The following is a 12,286-nucleotide window of genomic DNA, read 5'->3' as shown; positions in this document are numbered from 1 at the left end:
CATCGATCAGAGAGACTGACGAACATTTGCACTCTTCATTCATCAGCCTCAAATACGGTAACGGTTAAACCTTCACCTTAAAACCTCTGATTATTCCTTCACTTTCAAAGCAAAACAATTCACCAACTTCATTAAGTTCATGGATCTGGCCTGATCACTAGAGCTAATTGCGAATTCCACATTCTGAGCCAACATGGAGGTTGTCTTGGAATAACGAATATTTCCACCTGCTACTTTTTGGGGTTTTTTGTGCAGTTAAAAGCACAAAAAGGGCATAATGAGCTTCTCATAATCTCCCAGTTATTTGACATTTTTCCACTGTAGGATCCCATGAGCCATTTTAAGATGCCCTGTGCATTTGTGCATGTTTCCACTGCAAGAAACATCCATGCAGATCAAAGTCAAATTCAGAGATGACAAAACGTGACATTTTTCTGTCATTTTTGACTAGCAGTAACAATCTTCTCTCCATCATCACCAGTATTTGTCATGCGTTTTGGTGCATTCAGAGATAATGTTGTGGTGGAAGCTGTTGGATCCTGCACTACATAGACACAGACAGGCTGAAAAGACCAATTAGGGCTCAGTTTCTGCAAAAGTTTGCATCACCAAGTCGCCTGTTCTGATGTATCTCACTGAAGATGCTGCTCAAAAGCCCATTTGGCAAGGAAAATTAAAATGGGCTTACAGTGCTGACAGTGTGCAAATGTAATCCAGCTAAATCAAATCTACATTCAGTCTGAATGGGAGATTCATGTTGATACTGGATAGAAATACTGGACCCATGCAAATCACAGTGTCAAACACACACTGTGGCACATATATTACAGAAAACAGCATCTGGGCCAGCTCTGCTGTATGACAGTAATTACTCACGACTTCCATGCTACTTCTTTTATTACACATTCAGTAACCAGACAAAACAGACAAGCTTCCCCTCTGCCTTTCTTATCTCCTCTTTCTTCCAGCTCTCCTCCTCTCTTCCTCCTGTTTCCGCCCCTTCAGCCTCCTCTTATCCTTATTACCTGGACAGTAATCAGCCCCAAGCACATGGATAGTATAGCTTTCCTCTTGATCTTCCTCCCTCCTGCCAAATCCAGCCTTTAACTCGACCCTCCTAATTCTCAGCCCTCTCTACCCTTCTTTCTCCAGCATTTATTCTCACTCTAAATACAGTATCTGCTCTCTCTCATCCACCTACATACCTTTCCTCTCCATTTATGCCTTTATCTTTCACTTCACCTCAGCTTTTTTCACTCTAACATCAATTGCTCCTCTTCTTTCTGTCTTTGTAGAATCTATTTACAGGTCAGGTGTTATTAATCTCAGCCCCCTCCAGTGATTCCTCCTGTCTTCTCTCTTTCCTCTCCCTCCATATGTAGCCTCAGTTTCTTCCAACTTAATTCACTTACTGTCATAATGTGTCTTGGCTCTTCCCCCATCCTCGAATATCTTTCCTCACCTTGCTCCTCTCTCCCTGTATTTTTCTCTCAGTGCTGTGTTTGTCAGCTGACTGTTTTTCTCTGTGCCATCTGGTCGGCTCACACTCTGCCCGAACCCTGCTGAGCTCTGCCGTGCAAAAATGACAAAGAGGGGAGTCCCAGGGATGTGGCTGTTTTACAAAGCATCTTAAAAGTGCGGCACCGTGAATGAGATTGCAGTGCGTTCGTGTCCGACAGTGTGATGCATCGGTGGCAGGAGGGGCAGAGGGGAAGATACCTCGTGCGATCCTCAGCACTCTCATGATGCGGATGATGGTGGGGTTGATGGGCAGTGAAGCGTTGACCTCAATCTCCTCCAGAGTGATGCCCATGATGGACAGCAGCACAATGGCCAGATCCAGCTGGTTCCACCTACACACATACACACACACACTCATCAGTCCTTAACACCAACTTAGATCACTTCTTTGCACTGAAACCTCTGATAAATGGGATTGGCTGCGAAAACGGATCGAAACAAATCATCCATTTCTTCTTTGTGAGTCATTTCCTGCGGCACGGAAGTGTGAACTCGAGCCATATGACTGGGGCTTGAATCAGAATTGAGTCACAGATCTAACTACTTTACACTTGACAAAATCAACAACACCTGAAAGCCAGTTTTGACTTCAAAACAAATACCTTGTGACTTCTTTTGGACTTAAAAGTATACAGAAGGTCCTACTCTAGAGAGACCATGATCAGCTAATGTCATTGTAGTTGACATGTTACAGCACAGTGAAGGCCCTCATGTGCAGGCGGAAACATCTAGAAAAAGTTAAGCATAAATTTTGGATTTAAGTGAAATAATCAAGCAGATTTTTCAGATTTCCAAGGCTGTTATTTGTGAGAGCTCATTAACTTAAAACTTTTACAACTGCTAGTTTACACTACTTCTGCTTAGTTACTGTATTGCAAAGAATTAGATGGCCACTGCCATGTCTGTCTCTTAAGTATTAAGTCACATTTTGGCCACGAGCAAGTTCTGACACTAACAAAGCTCACTAATCAATACATTATTCTGTGTTTGTGTAACAACAAAAGTGTTATGGGGGCCCAGACTATTTCTTGGCTGGGCAGAGTGACTTCCTGAAGTCTGGACTGGTTATCCATAACATACAATATGGTAATTAGTGACCTTTGGAGTTGCTGGTTGTTATATTCGGTATCTTTGCAGAGCCATTGTAAACATTTTCTTGTTTTTCTAGCTTGTATGCTAAGCCAAGCTACCCATCTCCTGATTCTAGTGTTTTATCACTTCACCCTCAGCAGAACTATGGTTTCGCTCTTCTCCGCTAAGTCTTGGTAAGAAATCTAAGAGGTGTATTTCACTGAACATCAAACTTTTCCTGCAGGTATGTAAAATATTAGGGAGAAAAAATTGCAGTCTTTCACCTATGTACCTATTTGAAATATACTGATCGTATGGATCGGCAATGGAGCCACAAAAGTGGTTTGAGTATTTCTTACGGTCATTTTGAAAGATGTTTTTTCTGCTCTGACCCTGGAATTTAGTGTAGCTATCCCAAAATCCAAGGTACCAGCATTGCTTTGTGAGGATGTCAGCTACAGATTTTTTCTTGACTTTCACGCCTACAATGGTGTGTGACACTCAAAATATAGATTTTGTAAAGTAACACATTAATGGTCCAAAATTAAGCAAAAATGTTGCACATATTACATGGATAGTTAATCATATAAACAAATTTTGAGAGGGATTATTTTCTGGATGACGGTGCATTAAAGCGTGCAGACTTTCTTAAGCAGAATTAGAATGTTGCAAAGGTCTAATTTCATTTTAATGTGTTATAAAGACAATACTGTCAGAACTGGACGCACCAGGCTACTTCTATTCCCAGTTAGTGTAACCTGAGTTGAGAACAAAATGTTGAAACAAGACTGAATTTTCCAGTTGCTGTGCAATAAATGTGGACTGAACAAAATGTGTGGAACAAAATGAACACATAAAAAGTGAAGATAGTGGTGGGTGGTCGTAGTGATCTGGTTTGTCCGTTTCCATTGTTCCTCATCCACGAAAACAAGGGCCAAGTGTTTCTTTATCTGTCTGAGTTGGAGGTTTAGTGTTTCTCTAATTTCTTTGTATAAATACTCATATTGTATGCATCAAAATGGAAAAGTCAAGCTACAATTCTGTGAGATTTTTAAATTAGTCATGGGGATTTTGGCTAAATGTTGTGCCAACCTGTTTGTGTGTACCTGTGTGTAAAAGGAAATGAGTGTGTACTGAGCTGATATCAAAACTGGACAGCTGCCAAACTCAAAAAGGATAATGGTCTACTCTGGCAAAGAAAACGGGCAGAAATCCTAGGTGGTCAGTTCTTGTCCAAAACATGATGCCTCCACTGAGGTGTGTGTGTCAGTGTGTGTACTCATGCATATGTTGATGTGTGCTAGTCCACATTTGTTCTGTTGTGATTGTGTTTGTGCATTATTGTGTGGTTTTCAGCAGGAAGCCAGGGATTTCAAAGCTATGAAATCATCTAAGGCTGTTGTGTTTTATGGGTGTTTAACTAGGCCGTTTGTATTCATACAGGCCTCACCGAGCACCATTCACTGGAGCACCTACGAAAAGCTCATTTAAGCTCTCTGAATGTTGCCTCAGATTTTCCACATGATTCAGAGGTTAAAGAACGGTGCTGTTAACTACCAATCTATATCAGAATATCACATCCACTCAAATGTCTGAACCCTAAACTGGGAGGTAACCGTTTATTCAGGAACTTCATTTGATTTGTGTCAGAGATGTTCGGAAAAGGTCATAACGTCTCTTTGGGGAGAACGGCGGTGATTTAAATACTGACTTGTCTTTGAAGAAGCGTCGGAATCCAAAGGCCACCAGCTTGAAGACAGACTCCAGAACAAAAATGAAAGTGAAGATGTAGTTACAGATCTTCAGGGCCTCGTCCAATTCCTGAGAGAGAAATTATAAAATGTTAAAGATGCATAAACTGCACTAGCATCAATCTTAACAAGTCTGTAAACCCAGCATTAAATTTTCTGCTACTCCACCGTGGTGAGCCATGGCTTTCATCAACAGTCATTTGTGAAAATGTGCTGAAACTGCACTGAAAACCAATGTAATGATCTCACCTCGTTGCTGTGTTTTTCATATTTTAACAGGGAAACACTTTCGACCTGACTTGATTGCACTAAATGGCTTGTTATAGTGGATATTTTTGTTTTCTGTAGATAAACAGTTTACAGTCCCTGCATAAAATACCAAAGAGTCCATATTGCAAGCACTGCCCTTTTTGCCAGAATTAGCCATTCCATTAATAGATCATTCACATCACCCACCGCTCTTTCCTCCCTCATTCTCTATGAAAATGCCATTAGAATCAAAGTGTCCATTTTTGCCTGAGGGAGACTCACAGTGCCCATCTGCATGTAAAAACTGACCTTTAGCTAAGAGACGTGGGATGAGGGAACTGGTGGTCAGCAGGGATTTCATTAAATTCTCACTGGTGGTAATTCAGCGACCAGTATTTGGGTCCAGTTTGCAGTACAGCTCTTCCTTTCTACGGAACAATCCATGAAACTTTACGCTAAGCAAAGACCCTCTATTCTACCAAAAGACATCATATGCTACCTAATATCCTTCTATTGTAACTAAAGGTATCCCATTTTACCCAACAACCTTCAATTCTAGCTATAGTAACTACTTCCCCTTCCATCTAACAATCTTCTATTCTCCTGAAAGACATTCTGTGCTACCAAACATCCTTCTATTTCAACTAAAGTCACTCCATCTACCAAACATATTTCAATCCTAACCAAAGACCTTTTCTTTTACCAAACTTCTCATTCTACCTACAGAGTTTGCATTCTCTTCAACAACCATCTATTCTACTAAACAACCTTCTATCCTACTAAGTAACCACATGTTCTGCCAAAATACTTAATACTCAAACATTCTACCCAACTGAAAACAGTCTGTTCTACCGAACAAAGTTCTAGATTACCTACAGTAAATCTTTGTGTAACAATTTTCTATTTGAATCAAAATCATTTCACCTACAAAACATTCTTCTTTTCCATGTAATGACATTCTATTTTAGCAAATCTCTGACTCTACCTAGATATTGAATTCAATTCAATGACATTCTGTTGTATAAAGCAGTCTTCTATCCTATTGAATAACTTCCTGTTCTGCCAAAATACTTGTCATTCTTCCAATCAACATGCTGTCCAACTAAAGACACTCTATTATATCCAACAAAGACAGTAATTCCATTCTCTTTTACTCAACAGTCTTCTCTATACACAGTCATTCCTTCTATTTCACCAAACAACATTCTTTTCTATTAATAGACGTTGAATGCAATTCAACAATCTTGTGTCCCACTAAATAAAGTTCTACTTGATCAAGCAACGCTCTCTTCCACTGAAAATATTACAAAAAACATTTACTCTTGTATCTAGATACTCTGGTTTCTGTCAAACAACTCTCAATTCTACTAGGACACTTTCTTTCAAACACTTCATTCATCTGAAGATGTTTCTCTCCACAAAACCTTGTTTTACATTAAGAGATCTTCTATTCAACCCAAAGACTTTCTTTTGTGTTGGACCACCCTCTCTAGTATTAGCGGACTGTCATAAACTGTTTCATTCATGCATCGCACAATCTTTCCCTCCTATTAGTTCACCTGGCAAAATATTAACCGCTGCTTGGGTTCCTTGAGAGCAGAAGCTCAACCAACAAATCTAACTGCATAGCATTGACTACCCACCTAATAGCCTATCTATGTTATCAGCATCCAGCTACCGCCTACTCTACATTACTACCTCCTTATATGCCCTGCAGCACCCTTGCATGGTTTTTCTATTGCTGGATCTCTTGATAAATAAAACTTCCCTCAACCACCTTTTTTCCTTCCTCCACCTCAGGGTTCTGAGCAAGCAGGTGGCCAACAATATGATACATAAATTGATGAATTATTTCAAAATGATTAGAGGAAAAATCCCAGATGGCATAGCTGCCCGATGGTGATTACAATAAGGGCTATAAATCCTAAGTATCCGTACTAGACCTCAGTGATACTTTGGATACATATAATTCCCTTTTGAGTGAACCAGATGGCTGAGATTTGTGGTACCCCAGGATACCTTAAAATTCTACAGTTTAAAGCATTACTTCAGATCATTTTAATATGTTTTTCTCTATTTCGGTGACCGTGCAATGATCTTTTATTTATTATATCGACCTCCCTTTTATAGTTCACCACTGGCTTTCTCGCCAGGCTTTTAAAATTCATATAATTTCTTTTCTCGTTGTGATTTTCTGATCCCTCTCTCCCTTTTGTTTAAAGAACTAATACGGCTGTTTTTTAAAGGTTACTTTTTATTATTAGTAGTATTTTATTATTGTTGGAACAGCTTGCATAACTGACACCGTCTCTTGAATTCTCCTGAAGCTATAAAGCTGGTGTTCCAGGAAGATTAAACTAATATTCCAATAGCGTTCATTTTAAAAGGTCAATGCAGAGTCTGATATATTTCAGAATGAAGCTTTAACAGCTAATTTTCTGGGTTTTTTTGGCATGAAAATGAGCCAATATTCATTTAAATTTGCTCATTCTCATTCCAAAACATTCTAAAATATTTGGCAGAATTCAAGTTTTTCTCCTAAATTTTATTTGTGGCAGGATCAAAATGCCTTTGACTCCAGGACACCGTGTTGTACTGTATTATATATTATACAAGGCAATGTAACTCTCAAATCTGTGTAGTTGCTGATATGCATTTGTAATGACTGGCCAGTGCTGGCAGAAGACAAACTCCAAGAATCACTGGCAAATAACATTCAAGCCAAGTGTCACACTAAACTGTTTACAGAGGTACCTTGAGGCACCCTGTATTGATATTTAAAGCAATGAAGCAAACAATCCCAGTACACCCCCCACCCCACCCCACCCCACTCCTGACCTTAGGTTGCTGGTAGTGCTCCATGGACATGGTGATGACGTTGAGGCCTATTACGATGGTGATGAACAGGTCCAGGTAGTGACTGGTGCACATCTTGTGGATGAGCAGGCGGGTGGGGGAGTAATCGGAGTAGTAGGGCTTACTCTGAGCTTCTGTTGGAAGTGGGAAATGGTGGGGGGTTGGGGGTACAGGGAGCAGGGGGTAAGTAGGTGGTGGAGGAAGAGGAGGAGGAGGAGGAGGAGGGGGAGGAGGGAGGGGTGGCGTTCAGAAAGTGAGATAGCAGGAAATATACTGGGACACCGAACAGCGCACCTGCAAGTGTTGAGGACCGGAGCCACGGAAACCTCTTTGAAAGAATAGTTGTTAGTGGAACATGATCGGAATGCGCTGAAGTCACTCATGATGGTTGACTCGCATTAGGAATGTGAGAGAATGTAAAGAGATGTGAAGAGATTACACAAGGCAGGTCAGATAATGGTCAGAGAGAAAGGGAGAGTCCAGCCAAGCACATCTATGCATTGGTCTGCAGTCATGACTAATCAAATCAACAGTTATTTAAATTAACTCCCCTCTAAGTGAGTGCGATGGGATATAAATAGCGTTGCTCAGTGTTTGTTAGTGGTTCCATGGAGGAGGCTGCTGTCAGGATATTTCAGTCTGGAGATGTGGCCACGTCTCCCTCCGTCTCTCTGGTCATCATGTGATTCAGCCTCTCTTCATCTCTTTCACTCCCCTTCTCTCAGGAGAAGAACATAACACAGTGGGAAAGTTTTCCATACTCATCCATCACTTGGTTCCTCACCTCTTCCCTTCCGTCCACAGAGAATGGATGGATGGGTTGGGAGTTAGGATGAGGAGGAGAGAGGAAGCTCGCACCATCGATCACTTTATCAGTCCATCAGTGAAGGAGAGGCTCGAGGTCAGACAAGGGAAAGGGAATCACGCACACACACAAAGGCAAAAGTCCTTTGGGTGCTGTGAGCGCTCCCTATCTGCACAGGTGTGCTGCTGTTGCTGCAGCTGACTCCCAGGAGTGTGTATATGTGTGTGTGCAGCGCGTGGTTTGTGCCAAGTGGGTTCCCTATCGAACCAGAGGAACTCCACTCATAGATCAGGGAATAGGACAGGAGAGCTGAGCAAGCAGAGTTGATTAGCAGAGTAAATTTAGCCAGCCATGCCTGATGTTAAATATATATCTGCATCTTTTGGGATTGAAATTTATCTCTTGAGATAAACCCTAGCAGGTGCAGAGCTGTTACAAATGTGGGGCAGAGGATATCCTTAATGCATCTTGTGATGTGTTCAGCAACTGTACTAAAGGATTTCACATAAGCAGAATATATATTCACATTTCAGTTGTGTATTAATAGCAGTTGCAGCACTGGCTGCCCTGTAGACACCACATTAATATTATTTACGTTTCTAACTAGATAAAAAGAAGGACAACAGTCCAAATAAATCACTACCATTATTCCAAAAAATGTAATCAAATATTCAAACAAAACAAAGGCTAGATCAAAAAATACTGTGGTGAATAAAACTACCCCTACTATAAGGTGATTTGACATAACTTACATTTTCACAGCATGACTTCCAGCAAAGCAACAGTAATGTGTCAAACACATCAATCTGCTGCAACATTTCCTCCGCAGCAGCAGAAACACTGTTTTCATTCATTAGTGAGCTTCAGAAAACATTCTTTGGTACAGTATTCATTTTGTGAAAGTGAAATTTAACACTTCCTGCTGATGCCTCAAATTAAATGACTGTCAAAAAGGAGAGGATATGCTGTCTGAACTTCAAGGTTTTTAATGTAAAAGTTCTGTGCAGGAAACTCAGCATTTCAGTGCAGGTACACTGAACAAATGTAAAGTGACCGGAATTAACTAGTGTGAGCACTGCTTGTGTCAAAAATAGAAGCTAAATACAGTAGAATGGTATGATGCTTGTCAGTGTCTTTGTGTGTTGTTGTACTGGCCAATTTATCAAGATAATCATGGAAGAAGTGCTGATTTCCATTGATAACAAACAGGAAGATGCTCTAATAAAACATAGTGACTTGTGTATTGTAAACACCAAAAAACTGTTTAGTCAAATGAGCTGAGTCTTTTCTAGTTTAAATCATTTAAGTATATGGGTTTTGCTGATTCCTTCTTAGCTAGTTTAAAACGTCCAATTCCAGTTTTTAGCTTCTGACCATTTTTAAACTGAAAAACATAAATTTCTATTTCTTGAAGCATTTTGACTTGAAAATATTAGTTAAATAAATGAACATTGAATAAATTGAGTTCACTAAACTTATTAGTTTTATAAGAAATAAAACCAGCATATAAGCAGACTTCCCAGAATGCATTATTAGAGTTAAAACCCCTAAAAGAGTCTTGTTTAATGTAGTTTGTGAAACTGACATGATGGAAATTTACTGAGCATATGCATAATGCATGTTAAATGAAGTTATGGATGTTTCTTTTCATAATTGATATGCTCATCTACTTACTGTTTGAATTTTACTACCAGCTATATATGTAGTATATTTAATGCCAGAGCCGTACACCATAACAATAAACTATGAATCATTTTCAATGCTAGCTTGTACTTTGTATGTATCATCTAACTTATCATACATGTATCCAACTGTGTGTTATATGTTCCTTGTTCCCCTCCCTCTCTCCACCCCTCTACCTCTTCTGTCCCTCTCAACCTGCCCGGCCAGCAGGCAGATGGGTCCCCCACATTAGAGCCGGGTTCTGCTCAATGTTATTTTTCCCTGTTAAAAGGGTGTATTTCTTGCCACTGTGGCCTTTTGGCTTGCTCTGGGGGTTCAGGCATATGGGTTCTGTAAAGCGTCTTGAGACAATTTGACCTATACTTGGCGCTGTATAAACAAAATTGAATTGAATTGAATTAATAATCAAAGCAGTTCTAATAATGGCAAATGTTGGACTCAGTCACTCCATTGATAGAACTATCATTTATCTCACTGTATTCAGCAGCAGCCTCACAGACTGCCTTTGTACTGACTCTGGTTTGAAATGGCTTCAACAGCAAAGGAAGTTCCCAATGTTAGATTAAGGAGAATCTCTGTAAACGTTTACAATGTAAACAGAAAACAAGTCTGTCTGTAACCACTGCCTATGTGGCTAGTTGTTTCAACTAAATACCTTGAGTTCATTGAACTTGTTTTATAAAGTTCAGCTATTCTTTTATCTTAATAACCCATAACGTGACCATGAACTAATCAGTCATTTTAAGTACAGTTCTCACATTTTTAATGCAGCAGGGGAACCTACGTCGCTATGCTGAATGAACTTCAAATGATTTACAGTGTGAAGAAATTAGGCTTTTCCCTAAAGTGAACCTGATTTGTTTTGTCTCGCTGCTGTTGAGGTAAACAACAGAGTTGGAGAGTTGTTGAGGTTTGGCAGATGTCTGTGCTCTGCTGAGTGCCTTCGAGTTAATTATTCCATATTTGTGTTCAGAGTCATTTTTGCTGCGAGTTAATTCTGTGCCTGCTGCTAATTATTGATATTGACTACAGGGGAGATGAACCAGAACACTGGCTGAACCACAGGGCAGCCAGTGGTGGAATTTGACTGCTGCTGAACACCTACAGAGAAGTGCGTGCCAGAAAGTGAAAATAATGTGGCTTCTGGTTGCACATGGTCTGGTTTTTCAAATAAATGTTCTGAAACAAGGCTGACATACTCCGTCACCTGCTTTGCTTTTTAACGCCTCAGGACCTGGAATAGTCTCTGCACCAACATTTCTTCATCTTGTCAGCTGCTTTTTATAAATGAGGCTATACTTTTTGGCGTTTGAACAGATGGCCGCTGAGTAGACAGTGATAAAGCAGATTTAGAGCATCTTGGATAAGTCTGGGCACATGGCAGTGAATTGGAGCAGTTAGGTGTGGCCCTGGTGGGACGCAACAGTTTGGTTCCCTGACTGGGAGTTCATATTTACGAGATCCTCCATCATCTTTGGAAGATCAAACGTTATTTTTACTCTGCTCTACTTACTGTCTGCAGGTGCATGGCGAGCTGAGGCAGACAGACACACACATTGCAGTGGTCTTTTTGCTTCATTCTTACACTCCCTCATTCATTTAAATATGCTGCAGAACATACAATTGTGTTTTTCTCTGAATAGTGTGCCATATCTGCTGCTCCATTTACACACACCTATAGAGTGAAATACATTCAATCACAGCACAAAAAGGTGATAGCTAAAGTTGCTTTGCCACTTTGATTAACTTCACTCTCCTAGAAAAAGTAATCTGAGGAAGTAAGTAAGCATTGCCGTTAATATTATGGGGGTGCAGAGAGGCCAAGGCTGAACAAGAGATATGGGGACAAGGGAGAAGAAATGGAAAGAAAGAGAGAAAGAAACCTTTTGGCTAAAACTCAACTAGTCCCTAGAGGAGCAGAAAGCGAATGAAGTGAGACAAGAAAAGGTGAAAGTTTAGAAAGTCAAATTACACCGGTTGCCCCGACTCTCCTGCCCTCATTTCCACTGCTCTTTTCTCCTTCATAGAGAAAAGAAGAAAGCTACTCTTAATGAGGAATGGAGTTTTTTTTGCTGCTCCGGCTTTCAGTCAAGCTGACATGGCGATGATTTTTTTTCCAGCAAGGTTGTAAAATATTCAGTGGAAGAATGAGGAAATGATTTAGCCCCCATTCTCCCACTTTGGCAAGCTCCGTCTCCGCTCTGCCCTTTCAGTCTCACGTCCTTCACTGATGTGGCAGGTGGAGCCTCTTCCCTAAGCTTTGATATCATTTTGAAAGGATGAGTGCAAATGCACAGAGGGGTCATGACCAGCCTCTCTGTGAAGGTCACAACACCTGCTCGCTGCATTT

The 12,286-nt window shown here is 40.4% G+C and overlaps 1 protein-coding gene across 14 annotated transcripts in view; it reads right to left on the bottom strand.

The window, feature by feature from the left end:
- The window catches only part of cacna1g (calcium channel, voltage-dependent, T type, alpha 1G subunit), a 321,585-nt gene that overhangs the window by 24,711 nt on the left and 284,588 nt on the right, over positions 1-12,286 (bottom strand). For 10 of the 14 annotated variants that reach the window (XM_055004159.1, XM_055004146.1, XM_055004149.1 and 7 more), the window contains 3 exons: positions 7,431-7,582; positions 4,304-4,413; positions 1,720-1,853 (listed from right to left, as the gene is read on the bottom strand). In XM_055004159.1, coding sequence (XP_054860134.1) covers positions 1,720-1,853; positions 4,304-4,413; positions 7,431-7,582 — 396 coding nt within the window. The remainder of the gene's footprint in view (positions 1-1,719; positions 1,854-4,303; positions 4,414-7,430; positions 7,583-12,286) is intronic. The other 4 variants (XM_055004148.1, XM_055004150.1, XM_055004152.1 and 1 more) reach the window with 1 other exon arrangement.

Source organism: Amphiprion ocellaris, chromosome 18 (assembly GCF_022539595.1).
Source record: "Amphiprion ocellaris isolate individual 3 ecotype Okinawa chromosome 18, ASM2253959v1, whole genome shotgun sequence".
Taxonomy (NCBI): domain Eukaryota; kingdom Metazoa; phylum Chordata; class Actinopteri; family Pomacentridae; genus Amphiprion; species Amphiprion ocellaris.
Note: the sequence above shows the minus strand (reverse complement) of the source record. Positions and strands in the feature narration are given on the sequence as shown.